This window comes from Oncorhynchus nerka, linkage group LG11, assembly GCF_034236695.1.
Source record: "Oncorhynchus nerka isolate Pitt River linkage group LG11, Oner_Uvic_2.0, whole genome shotgun sequence".
NCBI classification, from domain to species: domain Eukaryota; kingdom Metazoa; phylum Chordata; class Actinopteri; order Salmoniformes; family Salmonidae; genus Oncorhynchus; species Oncorhynchus nerka.
The window spans coordinates 65,747,433-65,764,281 of NC_088406.1; the positions used below are offsets into that span (position 1 = coordinate 65,747,433).

At 40.3% G+C, this 16,849-nt stretch overlaps 1 protein-coding gene across 1 annotated transcript; it reads left to right on the forward strand.

Moving 5' to 3' along the window:
• The first annotated feature begins 56 nt into the window (after positions 1-56).
• LOC115137353 (GTP-binding nuclear protein Ran-like) lies at positions 57-15,490 on the forward strand. Its single transcript, XM_029673636.2, has 7 exons — positions 57-289; positions 1,946-2,004; positions 9,862-9,946; positions 10,458-10,583; positions 10,790-10,977; positions 13,597-13,767; positions 15,159-15,490. Exons 2-7 carry the CDS (start codon positions 1,978-1,980, stop codon positions 15,201-15,203), a joined length of 642 nt encoding a protein of 213 aa, XP_029529496.1. The 5' UTR covers positions 57-289; positions 1,946-1,977; the 3' UTR covers positions 15,204-15,490.
• Positions 15,491-16,849: the final 1,359 nt, after the last annotated feature.

Sequence of the window (16,849 nt, forward strand, 5' to 3'; positions counted from 1 at the left end):
TGTCCTCAATCTAACCCAACCCCGTCTGTTTTGCCCCATAGTCGTGCACCTGTCAGTTTTGTTGCTAAACAAACCAACCGGTCTATTGGAGAAGCAGTTTCTATATTCATATTGTAATGTCTTTGATTTTTTTTAAACTCAACAACCTTTTCTCGCAACCATGTCAGAGATCACGTGATACAGGCAACAACCAAAAAACGTCACATACATTAACCAAATTCGTCGAAGGTGCTTGAAGGCCCAAAGCACCTTTAGCGCCTAGCTAGTTATTCCATCCGACACCGTGGGGGTAAGTGTGGATTTAAGAGTTTAGAAAATATGATCCATTTACTCTGCCATGTCAAAACACAGACATATATTCAAATATCTGAATACAGGGATTAGAGTTATTGTATTGACACATGCCTCGTCCTAAACAAAGTTTAGATGTCTAATATTACCTAGCTAACGTTTGATAGCTTGTTAGCATAGTAGGAAGACATTGGTTCCCAGTGGCGCGAGCTAGAGAGCTAGCATATCAACTTGTTACACTCGAGCTGCAATTTCAGTGTGTCCATATAGAGTTGTAAATGCAACACTCTTTTAAAAAAAAAAAAATTGGTATATTTTCGTACAAATAAATGATTAGCTACTGGACCATGTGTAACGCGAAGCCTCATGGAAAAAGTGCTGTATCTCGTTAAATATGGGGGTTGACTGGACTTCCAATTGCATTGCACATGTGCTGATACTATAGCACGCTATAACTGCATCAATACGGTGTGTACAGTTGGATCACTTCCATTAGGCAGGTTTCCATTGGCCCAGGTTTATTCGACAACGCAATGTCGCAAATAAAGTAATTGCAACATGTAATTGAAACGGTAGATATAATGGATATTTTCTAAATATCGACAACATTTGTATTCGTATAAAGACAAATCCACACGTCAATCTAAATTTATGTATTGGTGGGGTCAAGGTGTTATAAACATTGACTGATTTACTTATATGAAAATCGTTGACATTCTTGCATGTTGCCTTTATATTTTTGTGAAGTATATTCTCTATGTGAACTATAATTGTTGACAAAAAGACACGATGACGTGTTTCTGCACGTGAGTTTAGCTAGCCAACGTCGCCATGACATCGCCTAAAAGCGTCATCTGGGATTTCTATTGGAAAAGCAGTTTCTGACTGTCTTGGATACTCGTCATTGTTTTTCAACCTGGACTCTGGCGTAGACGTAACATAGTAAATGTACATTTGTCTCCTTCCCTGTGGTAGGATATGTTACATTTCGTAAGGGAAGTAAATTAATTTGTGGATGTCCGTCATCCATTTCGCATCATATGTTATAAATTACAATTTGTATATGTCATTTTGCAATACGTATATCCTACAAATTGCAATGTATTGTGGCTAACGTTAGTTAGATGGCTAACATTAGTTAGGTTAGGGGTTTATGGTCAGGGTTAAGTTTAGGTGTAAGGTTTAACTATATATAACATGCAAAGTAGAAAGTGTTTCCTAAAATGCTAAATTTGTCCGCGATGAGATTCGAAAGCTCAACTTTTGGGTTGCTAGACTTTTATGTTATGCGCCTACCCATCCACCCCGACCAACCAACCTCCTTTCGTGTTTGCCTTAAGTAACTTTGTCTTATTAACCATGCCAAACATAACATATCACACTAATGTGAGTGTCCTGGATTTATTTTTACTATGTTACGTGTAGTCTGAGACCAGGCTGGGTTTTCAGCCTAGTCACTTTTGGCAGGTATTGTTCTGAAGACACATCACACCAGCAGCACCTCTTGTGGCTTCTTCTATTGATGATTGATACTGTATTTTGAGCAGAGCTCTGGTCTCTTGTCAAAAGTAGTGCTCTGTAAAGTTGAAAGGGTGCCATTTGGGACACAAACATTGCCCATTATTAACCTGTTTTTCTCCTCTTGTTATTTCAGCGTATAATCACCAACACAGAGAACATACTGCTATGGCAGAACCAGATGTACAATTTAAGGTGAGTCTTTGACTGTGTCTTATGGCACCCTATTCCCTATATAGTGCACAACTTTTGACTAGGGCCCATAGGGCTTTGGCCCCATTAAGCATTGCCTGATTGAAGAAAAGAGATCTCAGAAGACCTAATATTAATAATTGATTACTTGGATAAAGCTGGAAAGGGTTACAAAAGTATCCCTAAAAGCCTTGATATTCATCAATCCATGGTTGGACAAATTGTCTATAAATAGAGAAAGTTCAGCACTGTTGCTACTTTCCCTAGGAATGGCCGTCCTACAAAGATGACTGCAAGAGCACAGCGCAGAATGCTTAATGAGGTTAGGAAGAATCCTTGAGTGTTAGCTAAAGACTTACAGAAATCTCTGGAACATGCTAACATCTGTCATCAAAAAGAAAGGAGGACCAAGGCACTCTTCATATAATTAATTCAAATGCCTTTATTGGTATGGCATGTTCAATAGAAACTAAGTTTTTTTTTAAACCGACGCGTTTCGGCTGCATGGCCTTCATCAGGGAGTACAAAAAAAAAAGAATACAATGTCCTCTTTTGAACAGCTTTTCCAATTAGCCCTAATTGGAAGAGGGAGTAGTAGCAAAATTGATTAGACACCTAGTAAGCAATACTATACACATTAAAAGGTGAAATACTGTAGCTATGTTATCATAAAAATACAACTCCAAGCTAGAAGTATCAGAACACTTAGAAAGGTAGTTCTAACCTTAAATGTGACTGGGAGAAGTGTCAAGAATAAGAAAACAATATATTCCATAGTACACAAGAACACAGAAAAACATGAACAACAACAACAGTCTAAACATAGCTGAGGGCAATTGAGCAAAATGTCCACTAGATGACAGCAAATGGACCTATCACGACCCTACAGGAAGGGTGCGAAATCCATATCTTCATTTAAACCAGGGTATTTAGTGGCTTGTAGTTTGTAAATCCAAAAACTTTCCCTTTGGTTTAACTGTTTAAGACGGTCCCCTTTTCTAATAGAGGCCGGAATATGATCAATACCCATAGCTTGTAGGGAGCCAGGGTTGCCATGGTGTAAGGACTTCTAGTGCCTTGCCATGGGGTAGTCTTCATTGCCTACCCGTATGGCATACTTGTGTTCTGCAAAGCGGTCTTGAAGGTGTCTCTTTGTCCGTCCAATGTAGAACACCTTGCACTGTGGACATTCCAATCTATAGATGACATGAGTGGTTTTGCAGTTAATGAAATGCTTGACTTAAAACTCAATTTTGGAAGCTGTGTCAACAAAATACTTCTTCTGTGCAATGTTTCTGCAATGGTTGCAATGGTTACATTTAAAAGAGCCCTTGGGTTTGTGGTCAAGCTAAGTTTTTTTTGAGAGTCACCCGGAAGATAACTGTGGACTAATTTGTCATTTAGGGTCGGACATCTCTTAAAGCTTATGACTAGTGGCTCGGGAAGGACTTGGCGTAGTAGCGTATCACTTTGTATGATTCCCCAATTATTTTTAATGATTCTTTTAATGTTCTTTGCTTCAGTGCTGTATTTTGTAATAAAAAATCAAACGCACTCTCTGATGTATCACGAGGCACTCCCCTTCGCAACAAGTTCTCTCTGTCAAGTAATCCAGCCCTTATACCGACATCTTTCAGGACCTGAACGCTGTAGCCCCGATTCAAGAAGCGATTCTCCAATTCAGCAGATTTGACACTGTAGTCTGTTTCCTGATCGCAAATTCTGCGGACTCTTTAGAATTGGCCTTATGGAATATTCTCTTTTAGGCCTTTTGGGGTGAAAGCTGTCTGCCCTCAGAATGGTATTCCCATCTGTAGGCTTCCTAAAGATTGATGTGTGCAAACAACCTTTGTCATTTTCACTAATGTCGAGGTCCAAAAAATTAATGTTATCCTTACTGTACTCCATAGGTAGTTTGATGTGAGGGTTAATGAATGTTATCCTTGCTGTTCTCCATAGGTAGTTTGATGTGAGGGTTAATGAATGTTATCCTTGCTGTTCTCCATAGTTAGTTTGATGTGAGGGTTAATGAATGTTATCCTTGCTGTTCTCCATAGTTAGTTTGATGTGAGGGTTAATGAATGTTATCCTTGCTGTTCTCCATAGTTAGTTTGATGTGAGGGTTAATGAATGTTATCCTTGCTGTTCTCCATAGTTTGATGTGAGGGTTAATGAATGTTATCCTTGCTGTTCTCCATAGTTTGATGTGAGGGTTAATGAATGTTATCCTTGCTGTTCTCCATAGTTAGTTTGATGTGAGGGTTAATGAATGTTATCCTTGCTGTACTCCATAGTTAGTTTGATGTTAGGGTTAATGAATGTTATCCTTGCTGTACTCCATAGTTAGTTTGATGTGAGGGTTAATGAATGTTATCCTTGCTGTTCTCCATAGGTAGTTTGATGTGAGGGTTAATGAATGTTATCCTTGCTGTTCTCCATAGTTAGTTTGACGTGAGGGTTAATGAATGTTATCCTTGCTGTTCTCCATAGTTAGTTTGATGTGAGGGTTAATGAATGTTATCCTTGCTGTTCTCCATAGTTAGTTTGATGTGAGGGTTAATGAATGTTATCCTTGCTGTTCTCCATAGGTAGTTTGATGTGAGGGTTAATGAATGTTATCCTTGCTGTTCTCCATAGTTTGACGTGAGGGTTAATGAATGTTATCCTTGCTGTTCTCCATAGTTAGTTTGATGTGAGGGTTAATGAATGTTATCCTTGCTGTTCTCCATAGTTAGTTTGATGTGAGGGTTAATGAATGTTATCCTTGCTGTTCTCCATAGTTTGATGTGAGGGTTAATGAATGTTATCCTTGCTGTTCTCCATAGTTTGATGTGAGGGTTAATGAATGTTATCCTTGCTGTTCTCCATAGTTAGTTTGATGTGAGGGTTAATGAATGTTATCCTTGCTGTACTCCATAGTTAGTTTGATGTTAGGGTTAATGAATGTTATCCTTGCTGTACTCCATAGTTAGTTTGATGTGAGGGTTAATGAATGTTATCCTTGCTGTTCTCCATAGGTAGTTTGATGTGAGGGTTAATGAATGTTATCCTTGCTGTTCTCCATAGTTAGTTTGACGTGAGGGTTAATGAATGTTATCCTTGCTGTTCTCCATAGTTAGTTTGATGTGAGGGTTAATGAATGTTATCCTTGCTGTTCTCCATAGTTAGTTTGATGTGAGGGTTAATGAATGTTATCCTTGCTGTTCTCCATAGTTAGTTTGATGTGAGGGTTAATGAATGTTATCCTTGCTGTTCTCCATAGTTTGATGTGAGGGTTAATGAATGTTATCCTTGCTGTTCTCCATAGTTAGTTTGATGTGAGGGTTAATGAATGTTATCCTTGCTGTACTCCATAGTTAGTTTGATGTTAGGGTTAATGAATGTTATCCTTGCTGTACTCCATAGTTAGTTTGATGTGAGGGTTAATGAATGTTATCCTTGCTGTTCTCCATAGGTAGTTTGATGTGAGGGTTAATGAATGTTATCCTTGCTGTTCTCCATAGTTAGTTTGACGTGAGGGTTAATGAATGTTATCCTTGCTGTTCTCCATAGTTAGTTTGATGTGAGGGTTAATGAATGTTATCCTTGCTGTTCTCCATAGTTAGTTTGATGTGAGGGTTAATGAATGTTATCCTTGCTGTTCTCCATAGTTTGATGTGAGGGTTAATGAATGTTATCCTTGCTGTTCTCCATAGTTAGTTTGATGTGAGGGTTAATGAATGTTATCCTTGCTGTACTCCATAGTTAGTTTGATGTGAGGGTTAATGAATGTTATCCTTGCTGTACTCCATAGTTAGTTTGATGTGAGGGTTAATGAATGTTATCCTTGCTGTACTACAAAGTTAGTTTGATGTGAGGGTTAATGAATGTTATCCTTGCTGTACTCCATAGGTAGTTTGATGTGAGGGTTAATGAATGTTATCCTTGCTCTACTCCATAGGTAGTTTGATGTGAGGGTTAATGAATGTTATCCTTGCTGTTCTCCATAGTTTGATGTGAGGGTTAATGAATGTTATCCTTGCTGTTCTCCATAGTTAGTTTAATGTGAGGGTTAATGAATGTTATCCTTGCTGTACTCCATAGTTAGTTTGATGTTAGGGTTAATGAATGTTATCCTTGCTGTACTCCATAGTTAGTTTGATGTGAGGGTTAATGAATGTTATCCTTGCTGTTCTCCATAGGTAGTTTGATGTGAGGGTTAATGAATGTTATCCTTGCTGTTCTCCATAGTTAGTTTGACGTGAGGGTTAATGAATGTTATCCTTGCTGTTCTCCATAGTTAGTTTGATGTGAGGGTTAATGAATGTTATCCTTGCTGTTCTCCATAGGTAGTTTGATGTGAGGGTTAATGAATGTTATCCTTGCTGTTCTCCATAGTTAGTTTGATGTGAGGGTTAATGAATGTTATCCTTGCTGTTCTCCATAGTTAGTTTGATGTGAGGGTTAATGAATGTTATCCTTGCTGTTCTCCATAGTTAGTTTGATGTGAGGGTTAATGAATGTTATCCTTGCTGTTCTCCATAGTTAGTTTGATGTGAGGGTTAATGAATGTTATCCTTGCTGTTCTCCATAGTTTGATGTGAGGGTTAATGAATGTTATCCTTGCTGTTCTCCATAGTTTGATGTGAGGGTTAATGAATGTTATCCTTGCTGTTCTCCATAGTTAGTTTGATGTGAGGGTTAATGAATGTTATCCTTGCTGTACTCCATAGTTAGTTTGATGTTAGGGTTAATGAATGTTGTCCTTGCTGTACTCCATAGTTAGTTTGATGTGAGGGTTAATGAATGTTATCCTTGCTGTTCTCCATAGTTAGTTTGATGTGAGGGTTAATGAATGTTATCCTTGCTGTACTCCATAGTTAGTTTGATGTGAGGGTTAATGAATGTTATCCTTGCTGTTCTCCATAGTTTGATGTGAGGGTTAATGAATGTTATCCTTGCTGTTCTCCATAGTTAGTTTGATGTGAGGGTTAATGAATGTTATCCTTGCTGTACTCCATAGTTAGTTTGATGTTAGGGTTAATGAATGTTATCCTTGCTGTACTCCATAGTTAGTTTGATGTGAGGGTTAATGAATGTTATCCTTGCTGTACTACATAGTTAGTTTGATGTGAGGGTTAATGAATGTTATCCTTGCTGTACTCCATAGTTAGTTTGATGTTAGGGTTAATGAATGTTATCCTTGCTGTACTCCATAGTTAGTTTGATGTGAGGGTTAATGAATGTTATCCTTGCTGTACTCCATAGTTAGTTTGACGTTAGGGTTAATGCTGTTAAGGTATTGGTGGAAGGAAATAAGTTCATCTTCTGAGCCGGACCAAAACAGGCAAACATCCTCAATATAGCGTCCCCACCACATAATCCGGTCAAAGAAATGGTTATTAGAAGGATCCAAAATGAAGTCATTTACTCAAGTTCAAACCAACGTAGGAAGGGCTGTAGCTCCCATGGCACATCCTTTAACCTGTTAAAAATACGATCCTGAAAGATAAAGATGTTATGAATAAGAGTCCATTCAAGTCAGTGAGACAATGAATTCTGTAGGAGGCATCTCAGTTTCAGGTCGGGTACTCAAGAAATGGTGCATAGCTGCCAAACCTTGTTCATTCATGTTCAATGGTGGTGTATAGAGACTCCACATCCATGGTGACTAAAAAGGAAGCTGTACCAATATTGTTCAATTCTTTAATTTTGTTCAACACATCTGTGGTATCTTGAAGATGGGCTGTGAGTGACGTCAGAAAAGTCTTAATAAAGTAATCAATGTACTTAGAGATGGGTTCTGTCAGACTTTCATTACCACTAATGACTGGTCTGCTGGGGGATTTACAAGATTTTTGTGGACTTTTGGAAGGTTAAAAGAAGCCATACGCGGACTGCCATTGAAAAGAAATTTGAACTCATTGTCTGAAATGTAGCCATTCTCCTTAGAATCTGTGAGGATCCCTTTCACTTCAGTTTTTAGGTCCTCAGTAGGGTTGAAGGTAAGAGATTGGTAGAATTCATCATTGTCTAATTTACTCCACACTACTGTAGCACCACCTTTGTCTGCTTTTTTAACCACAATCCGTTCATTTTTGGACAATGATTCAACTGCATCACTCTCTGTCTTAGAAAGATTACATCATGTTTGGTTGGAGTCAATTTTACCCTTAAACAGATTCTCCACATCAAATTTCACTTTCTTGGCAAATGTGTTTAGTGTGGCATTCTGGGCGATGGGACAAAAAGTGGACTTGGGCTTAAAAGGTCTTTTTGAGGGAACAGAAACTGCCTGACCTAAGACACTGGCGTCTGTAGTTGGAGAGATGTTTTGCTTGTACCAGGCCTTCAGATGTAGAAACAGGTCAATCTTTGTATTAAATTCATTATTTAGAACTACCTTTCTAAGTGTTCTGATACTTCTAGCTTGTTGTATTTTTATGATAACATAGCTACAGTATTTCACCTTTTAATGTGTATAGTATTGCTTACTAGGTGTCTAATCAATTTTGCAACCACTCACTCTTCCAATTAGGGCTAATTGGAAAAGCTGTTCAAAAGAGGACATTGTATTCTTTTTTTTGTACTCCCTGATGAAGGCCATGCAGCTGAAACGCGTCGTTTAAAAAAACAACAACTTTGTTTCTATTGAACCATACTAATAAAGGCATTTTAATTAATTATATGAAGAGTGCCTTGGTCCTCCTTTCTTTTTGATAACCAATTTACCCTTTTTACCAAAGAGCACCTTCTATCTACCAAAATGTACTATTGTGTACCTTACTAGCGCTTCCCTTCCTCCTCTTTCTACTATGCTAACATCTGTGTTGACGAGTCTACGATACTTAAAACACTAAACAAGAATGGTTTTCATGGGAGGACACCACGGAAGAAGCCACTGCTGTCCAGAAAAAAACATTGCTGCAAGTTTGCAAAAGAGCACCTGGATGTTCCACGGCGCTACTGGCAAAATATTCTGTGGACAGCTGAAACTAAAGTTCAGTTGTTTGGAAGGAAGGAATACATAACACTGTCTGGAGAAAAAAAGGCACTCCACAACAACATCAACACCTCATCCCAACTGTAAAATATGGTGGAGGGAGCATCATGGTTTGGGGCTGCTTTGCTACCTCAGGGCTTGGACAGCTTGCTATCATCGACGGAAAAAGGAATTCCCATGTTTATCAAGACATTTTGTAGGAGAATGTAAGGCTCTGTCCGCCAATTGAAGCGCAACAGAAGTTGGGTGATGCAACAGGACAACGACCCAAAACACAGAAATAAATCAACAGAAGAAAATACGCCTTCTGGAGTGACCCAGTCATAGTCCTGACCTCAACCGGATTGAGATGCTGTGGCATGACCTCGAGTGGTTCACACCAGACATCCCAAGAATATTGCTGAACTGAAAAAGTTTTGTAAAGAGGAATGGTCCAAAATTCCTCCTGACCATTGTGCAGGTCTGATACGCAACTACAGAAAATGTTTGGTTGCGGTTATTGCTGCCACAGGATGGTCAACCAGTTATTAAATCCAAGGGTTCACATACTTTTCCCACCATGCACTGTGAATGTTTACACGGTGTGTTCAATAAAGACATGAAAACATATAATTGTTTATTAGTTCAGCAGAAATGTGTTTGTCTATTTTTGTGACTTAGATGAAGAGCAGATCCAATTTTATGACCAATTTATGCAGAAATTCAGGTAATTCCAAAGGGTTCACATACTTTTTCTTGCCACTGTATATAGGTGTCATTTGGGATGCACACTTTGGTTTGGAATTGTTCCTTCGTCTAGCAATAACCAGTACTACATTGGTGTTTAGTTGCTATTCCTTTTGTCCAATGTGTTCTTTTAATTACTACCCGTGTTTCAGCTAGTGTTGTGCGGAGATGGAGGCACAGGAAAAACCACCTTCGTGAAGAGGCATTTAACGGGAGAGTTTGAAAAGAAATACGTTGGTGAGTTTCTTAGAGTCCTTCAATATACATACCTTCAATCAATAATCAGACTTAATTCTCTCCTGAGGGAAACTTAGTTTGCAGGCAAACTTTATAATTGTAGACTTAAAAAGACGCAATGATGCGCAGAAACACATGAATTTAGCTAGCCAACGTGGAAAACCGTTTCTGACTGTCTTGGATACTTCATTGTTTTTCAACCTGGACTCTGGGGTAAACGTAACATAGTAAATGCACATTTGTCTCCTTCCCTTTGGTAGGCTATGTTAAGGGAAGGACATTTATTTGTGGATGTCCCTCATCCATTTTGCATGATATGTCATGAATTACAATTCATATATGTAATTTCCAATACTTCTATGTTACGAATTACAATTTATTGTGGCTAACTTTATCTAGGTGGGTAGCGTGATCGAAAAGAAAAAGGCAATCCATAAAAGAGTATAAACTATTCTAGATCCCTGAACCATGGCTGACCTGCCCCTTGCTCACCCTTCTCTTCCCCCTGTAGCGACTCTGGGAGTAGAGGTGCACCCCTTGGTCTTCCACACCACTCGAGGGACCATCAAGTACAATGTCTGGGACACAGCCGGCCAGGAGAAGTTTGGGGGGCTCAGAGATGGCTACTACATACAGGGTACGTCACATTTCCGTGGGTCACATGTCCGTGTGTTGTATTGTAGTAGAAACAGAGTAGGTCACATCCTGTCCTCAGATCTCTACACAATCTTACCCTCTGGTGCAAAATGACTTGGATGGATACGGACTCCACATATTTAACGATTATCTGATACACTCGATTACTCTCCCCCTTCCACTCTTCTCTCCCCTATCTCTCTCCAGCCCAGTGTGCGATCATCATGTTCGACGTCACATCTCGCGTCACCTACAAGAACGTGCCCAACTGGCACCGCGACCTGGTGCGCGTCTGCGAGAACATACCCATAGTCCTGTGCGGAAACAAGGTGGACATCAAGGACAGGAAGGTCAAAGCCAAGAGCATCGTGTTCCACCGCAAGAAGAACCTTCAGGTAACTGTGGCAACGCCAGCCCGACGCACATGTTAAGATAGGTGTGTTAGTTGACAGGTAAAAAAAAAACACTGTCTCTACAAGTATATACAGTTGAAGTCGGAAGTTTACATACACTTAGTTTGGAGTCATTAAAACTCGCTTTTTAACCACTCCACACATTTTTTGTTAACAAACTATAGTTTTGGCAAGTCGGTTAGGACGTCAACTTTGCATGACACAAGTCATTTTTCCAACAATTGTTTACAGACAGATTATTTCACTTATAAGTCACTGTATCACAATTCCAGTGGGTCAGAAGTTTACATACACTAAGTTGACTGCCTTTAAACAGCTTGGAAAATTCCAGAAAATTATGTTGAGGCTTTAGAAGCTTCTGATAGGGAAATGTACATTATTTGACTCAATTGGAGGTATACCTGTGGATGTATTTCAAGGCCTACCTTCAAACTCAGTGCCTCTTTGCATGACGTTATGGGAAAATCAAAATAAATCAGTAAAGACCTCAGAAAAACAATTGTAGACCTTCACAAGTCTGGTTCATCCTTGGGAGCAATTTCCAAACGCCTGAAGGTACCATGTTCATCTGTACAAACAATAGTACGCAAATATAAACACCATGGGACCACACAGCCAACATACCCCTCAGGAAGGAGATGCGTTCTGTCTCCTAGAGATGAACGTACTTTGGTGTGAAAAGTGCAAATCAATCCCAGAATAACAGCAAAGGACCTTGTGAAGATGCTGGAGGAAACGGGTACAAAAGTATCTATGTCCACAGTAAAACGAGCCCTATATCAACATAATCTGAAAGGCCACTCAGCAAGGAAGAAGCCACTGCTCCAAAACCGCCATTAAAAAAGCCAGACTACGGTATTCAACTGCACATGGGGACAAAGACCGTACTTTTTGGAGAAATGTCCTCGGGTCTGATGAAACACAAATAGAACTGTTTGGCCATAATGACCATCATTATGTTTGGAGGAAAAAGGAGGAGACTTGCAAGCCGAAGAACACCAACCCAACCGTGGAGCACGGGGGTGGCAGTATCATTTTGTGGGGGTGCTTTGCTGCAGGAGGGACTGGTACACTTCACAAAATAGATGGCGTCATAAGGAAGGAAAATTATGTGGGTATATTGAAGCAACATCTCAAGACATCAGTCTGGAAGTTAAAGCTTGGTTGCAAATGGGTCTTCCTAATGTACAATGACCCCAAGCATACTTCCAAAGTTGCGTCAAAATGGCATAAGGGCAACGTGGTCAAGGTATTGGAGTGGCCATCACAAAGCCCTGACCTCAATCCCATATAAAATTTGTGGACAGACCTGAAAAGGTGTGTGCGAGCAAGCAGGCAAACAAACCTGACTCAGTTACACCAGCTCTGTCAGGAGGAATGGGCCAAAATTCCCCCAATTTATTGTGGGAAGCTTGTGGAAGGCTACCCAAAACGTTTGACCCAACTTAATCAATTTTAAAGACAATGCTACTGAATACTAATAGACTGCATGTAAACTTCTGACCCACTGGGAATGTGATGTAAGAAATTAGCTGAAATAAATCATTATTCTGACATTTCACATTCTTAAAATAAAGTGGTGGTCCTGACGGACCTAAGACAGGGCATTTTTACTAGGCTTAAATGTCAGGAATTGTGAAACTGAGTTTAAATGTATTTGGATAAGGTGTATGTAAACTTCTGACTTCAACTGTATGCCTCAGCTGGAGTGCGGTGTCTGCAGTGTTTCTCCCTTCCTTGGTTCCTTTTTTTAGGTGGGAGAGCTAAAATAGCATTTAATTAGCCAAAATAGATTTGATTAGATAGTTTGGACACCATCTCATTCAAGGGTTTTTCTTTATTTTTTACTATGTTCTACATTGTAGAATAATAGTGAAGAGATCACTACAATGAAATTACACACATGGAATCATGTAGTAACCAAAAAAGTATTTTATATTTGAGATTCTTCAAAGTAGCCACTCTTTGCCTTTTTGACAACTTTGCACACCAGCTTCATGAGATAGCCACCTGGAATGCATTTCAATTAACAGGTGTGCCTTGTTAATTTGTGGAATTATTTTCCTTAATGCATTTGAGCCAATCAGATGTGTTGTGACAAGCTAGGTGTGGTATGTGGAATACCATATTATGGCAAGAACCGCTCAAATAAGCAAAGCAGATCACAATCACCTGACCTCAACCCAATTGAGATGGTTTGGTATGAGTTGGACTGCAGAGTGAAGGAAAAGCAGCCAACGAGTGCTCAGAATATGTGGGAACTCCTTCAAGACTGTTGCAAAAGCCATCCAGGTGACTTCCTCATAAAGCTGGTTGAGAGAATACCAAGAGTGTGCCAAGCTGTCATCAAGGAAAAGAGTGGCTATGTTGAAGAATGTAAAATATAATTGTTTGGTTACTGCATGATTCCATATGTGTTATTTCATAGTTTTGATGTATTCACTACTCTAAATTGTTGAAAAAAAGTACAAATAAAGAAAAACCCTTGAATGAGTAGGTGTTTATAAACCTTTGACTTGTGTGTGTGAATGAGAGGGCGAGAGAGAGCCTGGATAGAGAAGACCATACCTAATTGACTGACACACTCCACCTCCCCATCAGTACTATGACATCTCAGCCAAGAGTAACTACAACTTTGAGAAGCCCTTCCTGTGGCTGGCCAGGAAGCTGGTAGGAGACCCCAACCTAGAGTTTGTGGAGATGCCAGCCCTCGCCCCCCCAGAAGTCGTCATGGATGCCTCCCTGGCTGCGCAGTACGAGAACGACCTTAAGGTGCATACACACATGCAGAAGACACACACATGCAGAAGTCACACACGCTATACACCGTACACACAGGCAGAAGACACACACATGCAGAAGTCACACACGCTATACACCGTACACACACGCTATACACCGTACACACAGGCAGAAGACACACACATGCAGAAGTCACACACGCTATACACCGTACACACACGCTATACACCGTACACACAGGCAGAAGTCACACACGCTATACACCGTACACACACGCTATACACCGTACACACACGCTATACACCGTACACACACGCTATACACCGTACACACAGGCAGAAGACACACACATGCAGAAGTCACACACGCTATACACCGTACACACACGCTATACACTGTACACACAAGCAGAAGTCACACACGCTATACACTGTACACACAGGCAGAAGTCACACACGCTATACACCGTACACACAGGCAGAAGTCACACACGCTATACACCGTACACACAGGCAGAAGTCACACACGCTATACACCGTACACACAGGCAGAAGTCACACACGCTATACACCGTACACACAGGCAGAAGTCACACACGCTATACAACGTACACACAGGCAGAAGTCACACACGCTATACACCGTACACACAGGCAGAAGACACACACAGGCAGAAGACACACACATGCAGAAGTCACACACGCTATACACCGTACACACGCTATACACCGTACACACAGGCAGAAGACAAACGCTATACACCGTACACACACGCATATGTCACACACGCTATACACCGTACACACATGCAGATGTCACACACACTATACACTGTACACACACGCATATGTCACACACGCTATACACCGTACACACATGCATATGTCACACACGCTATACACCGTACACACATGCAGATGTCACACACGCTATACACCGTACACACAGGCAGAAGACACACACAGGCAGAAGTCACACACGCTATACACCGTACACACACGCTATACACCGTACACACATGCAGAAGTCACACACATGCAGAAGTCACACACGCTATACACCGTACACACACGCTATACACCGTACACACAAGCAGAAGACACACACAGGCAGAAGTCACACACGCTATACACCGTACACACAGGCAGAAGACACACACATGCAGAAGTCACACACGCTATACACCGTACACACACGCTATCCACCGTACACACACGCTATACACCGTACACACACGCTATACACCGTACACACACGCTATACACCGTACACACACGCTATACACCGTACACACACGCTGGGTCAGTGTTCGAGGTGTTATTTATTTTCATTGTTTTTATTTACATCAGGAACTTGCAAACAACTATTTCGTTTTACAGGTGATAAAAATAATGAATAAACAATTTTTCCTCACGCCTCCAGATTGCCGCAGAAACAGGGCTTCCAGATGAAGACGACGACCTTTAACCTGTGACCTCGCTGGCCTCCAGTCTTCTGGGAGCGTGCCCTATTGCTGACCTTTTTAATTGTAAAAGCCTTCCCCCAATGTTTTTTTTTGTGTGTTTCAAACTGAGAATGTGTGTCTGGTTGCGTGAAGAGTTCAGTAGAGACCAACAGGAGTAGAAGTTTAGACTGCTCAAAGTAGGCATTACTCACACACGCATACAAATGAAAGACTTTGTACGCTCGCTGTACTATACTGACTAAGGGTGATATGAAATCACACTAAATAAAAAGTATTTGAATACAAACTAGCTGCTGTGTCAATCCATGTGAACAGAATCGGCGTGTGAATGGAATTCAGCAAAAATCACATTTCACTTGCTTCTGGGTCTACCTTGTTGATGTTTGACAGCCTTTTATTCTACAGAGGTGGCTCTGGTGTGGATGACAGGGATTGATAATTCATGTACATGAAGTTGAATAGTAAATACATGTGTACAATAATCCATTTGTACAGTGCCTTCAGAAGGTTTTCGTACATCTTGACTTATTCCACATGTTGTGTTGCAGCCTGACTTGAAAATGGGTTAAATCAACAACAAAAACCCATCTACACGCATCCCTGTATCACAACCGACAATGTTTGGGAGTCCCATAGGGCGGCGCACAATTGGCCCAGCGTCAAGGGTTTGGCCGGTGTAGGCCATCATTGTAAATAAGACTTGCCTAGTTAAATAAAGGTTCAATAAATTTTAAAAAATTACAATACCCCGTAATTACAAAGTGACAATTTTTTCTTTAAAAAATATATATTTATTTTTTACAAAAGTGTTCACACCCCTGAGTCAATGCATGTTAGAATCACCTTTGGCAGTGATTACCCAGAAAGACTGATAAGTGTAAGTCTAAGAGCTTTGCACACCTGGATTGTACAATATTTGCACATTTGTTATTTAAATTCTTCAATCTCTGTCAAGTTGGTTGTTGATCATTCCTAGACAGCCAATTGTAGGTCTTGACATAGATTTAAGTGGATTTAAGTCAACTAACTAGACCACTCAAGAACATTCAATGTCGTCTTGGTAAGCAACCAGTGTATATTTGGCCTCTTTTTTTTTTTGGTTATTGCCCTGATGAAAGGTGGATTTGTCTCCCGGTGTCTGTCGGACAGCAGACAACCAGGTTTTCCTCTAGGATTTTACCTGTGCTTAGGTCCATTCCATATAGTTTTATCCTAAAAACAACTCTAGTCCTTGCCGATGACAATGCTTGTAAATATGAAGAGTGGTACTAAGTGGCGTTGGATTTGTCTCAAACATAACGCTTTGTATTTAGGAAATAAAGTTAATTTCTTAGCCACATTTTTTTTTCAATTTTAATTTAGTGCATTGCAAAAGGATGCATGTTTTGGAATATTTTTATTCTGTGCATTCTTCCTTTTCACTCTGTCATTTAGGTTAGTTTTGTGGAGTAACTGCAATGTTAGTCTATCACAGACATTCAACTCTTAACTGTTTTGAAAAGTCCCCGTCGGCCTCATGGTGAAATCCCTGAGTGGTTTCCTTCCTCTCCGGGAACTGAGTTAGGAAGGATACCTGTATCTTTGTAGTGACTGAGTGTATTGACCCACCATTCAAAGTGGGGAGGACGGTCTTGTGATGATGGTTGGA

Excerpts from the sequence above, each read along its gene's own strand:
- LOC115137353 (XM_029673636.2), top strand. The coding sequence starts at position 1,978 with ATGGCAGAACCAGATGTACAATTTAAG. Across the intron at positions 2,005-9,861 it reads AACCAGATGTACAATTTAAG|CTAGTGTTGTGCGGAGATGG; the intron begins GTGAGTCTTTGA and ends CCCGTGTTTCAG. Across the intron at positions 13,768-15,158 it reads AGTACGAGAACGACCTTAAG|ATTGCCGCAGAAACAGGGCT; the intron begins GTGCATACACAC and ends TCACGCCTCCAG.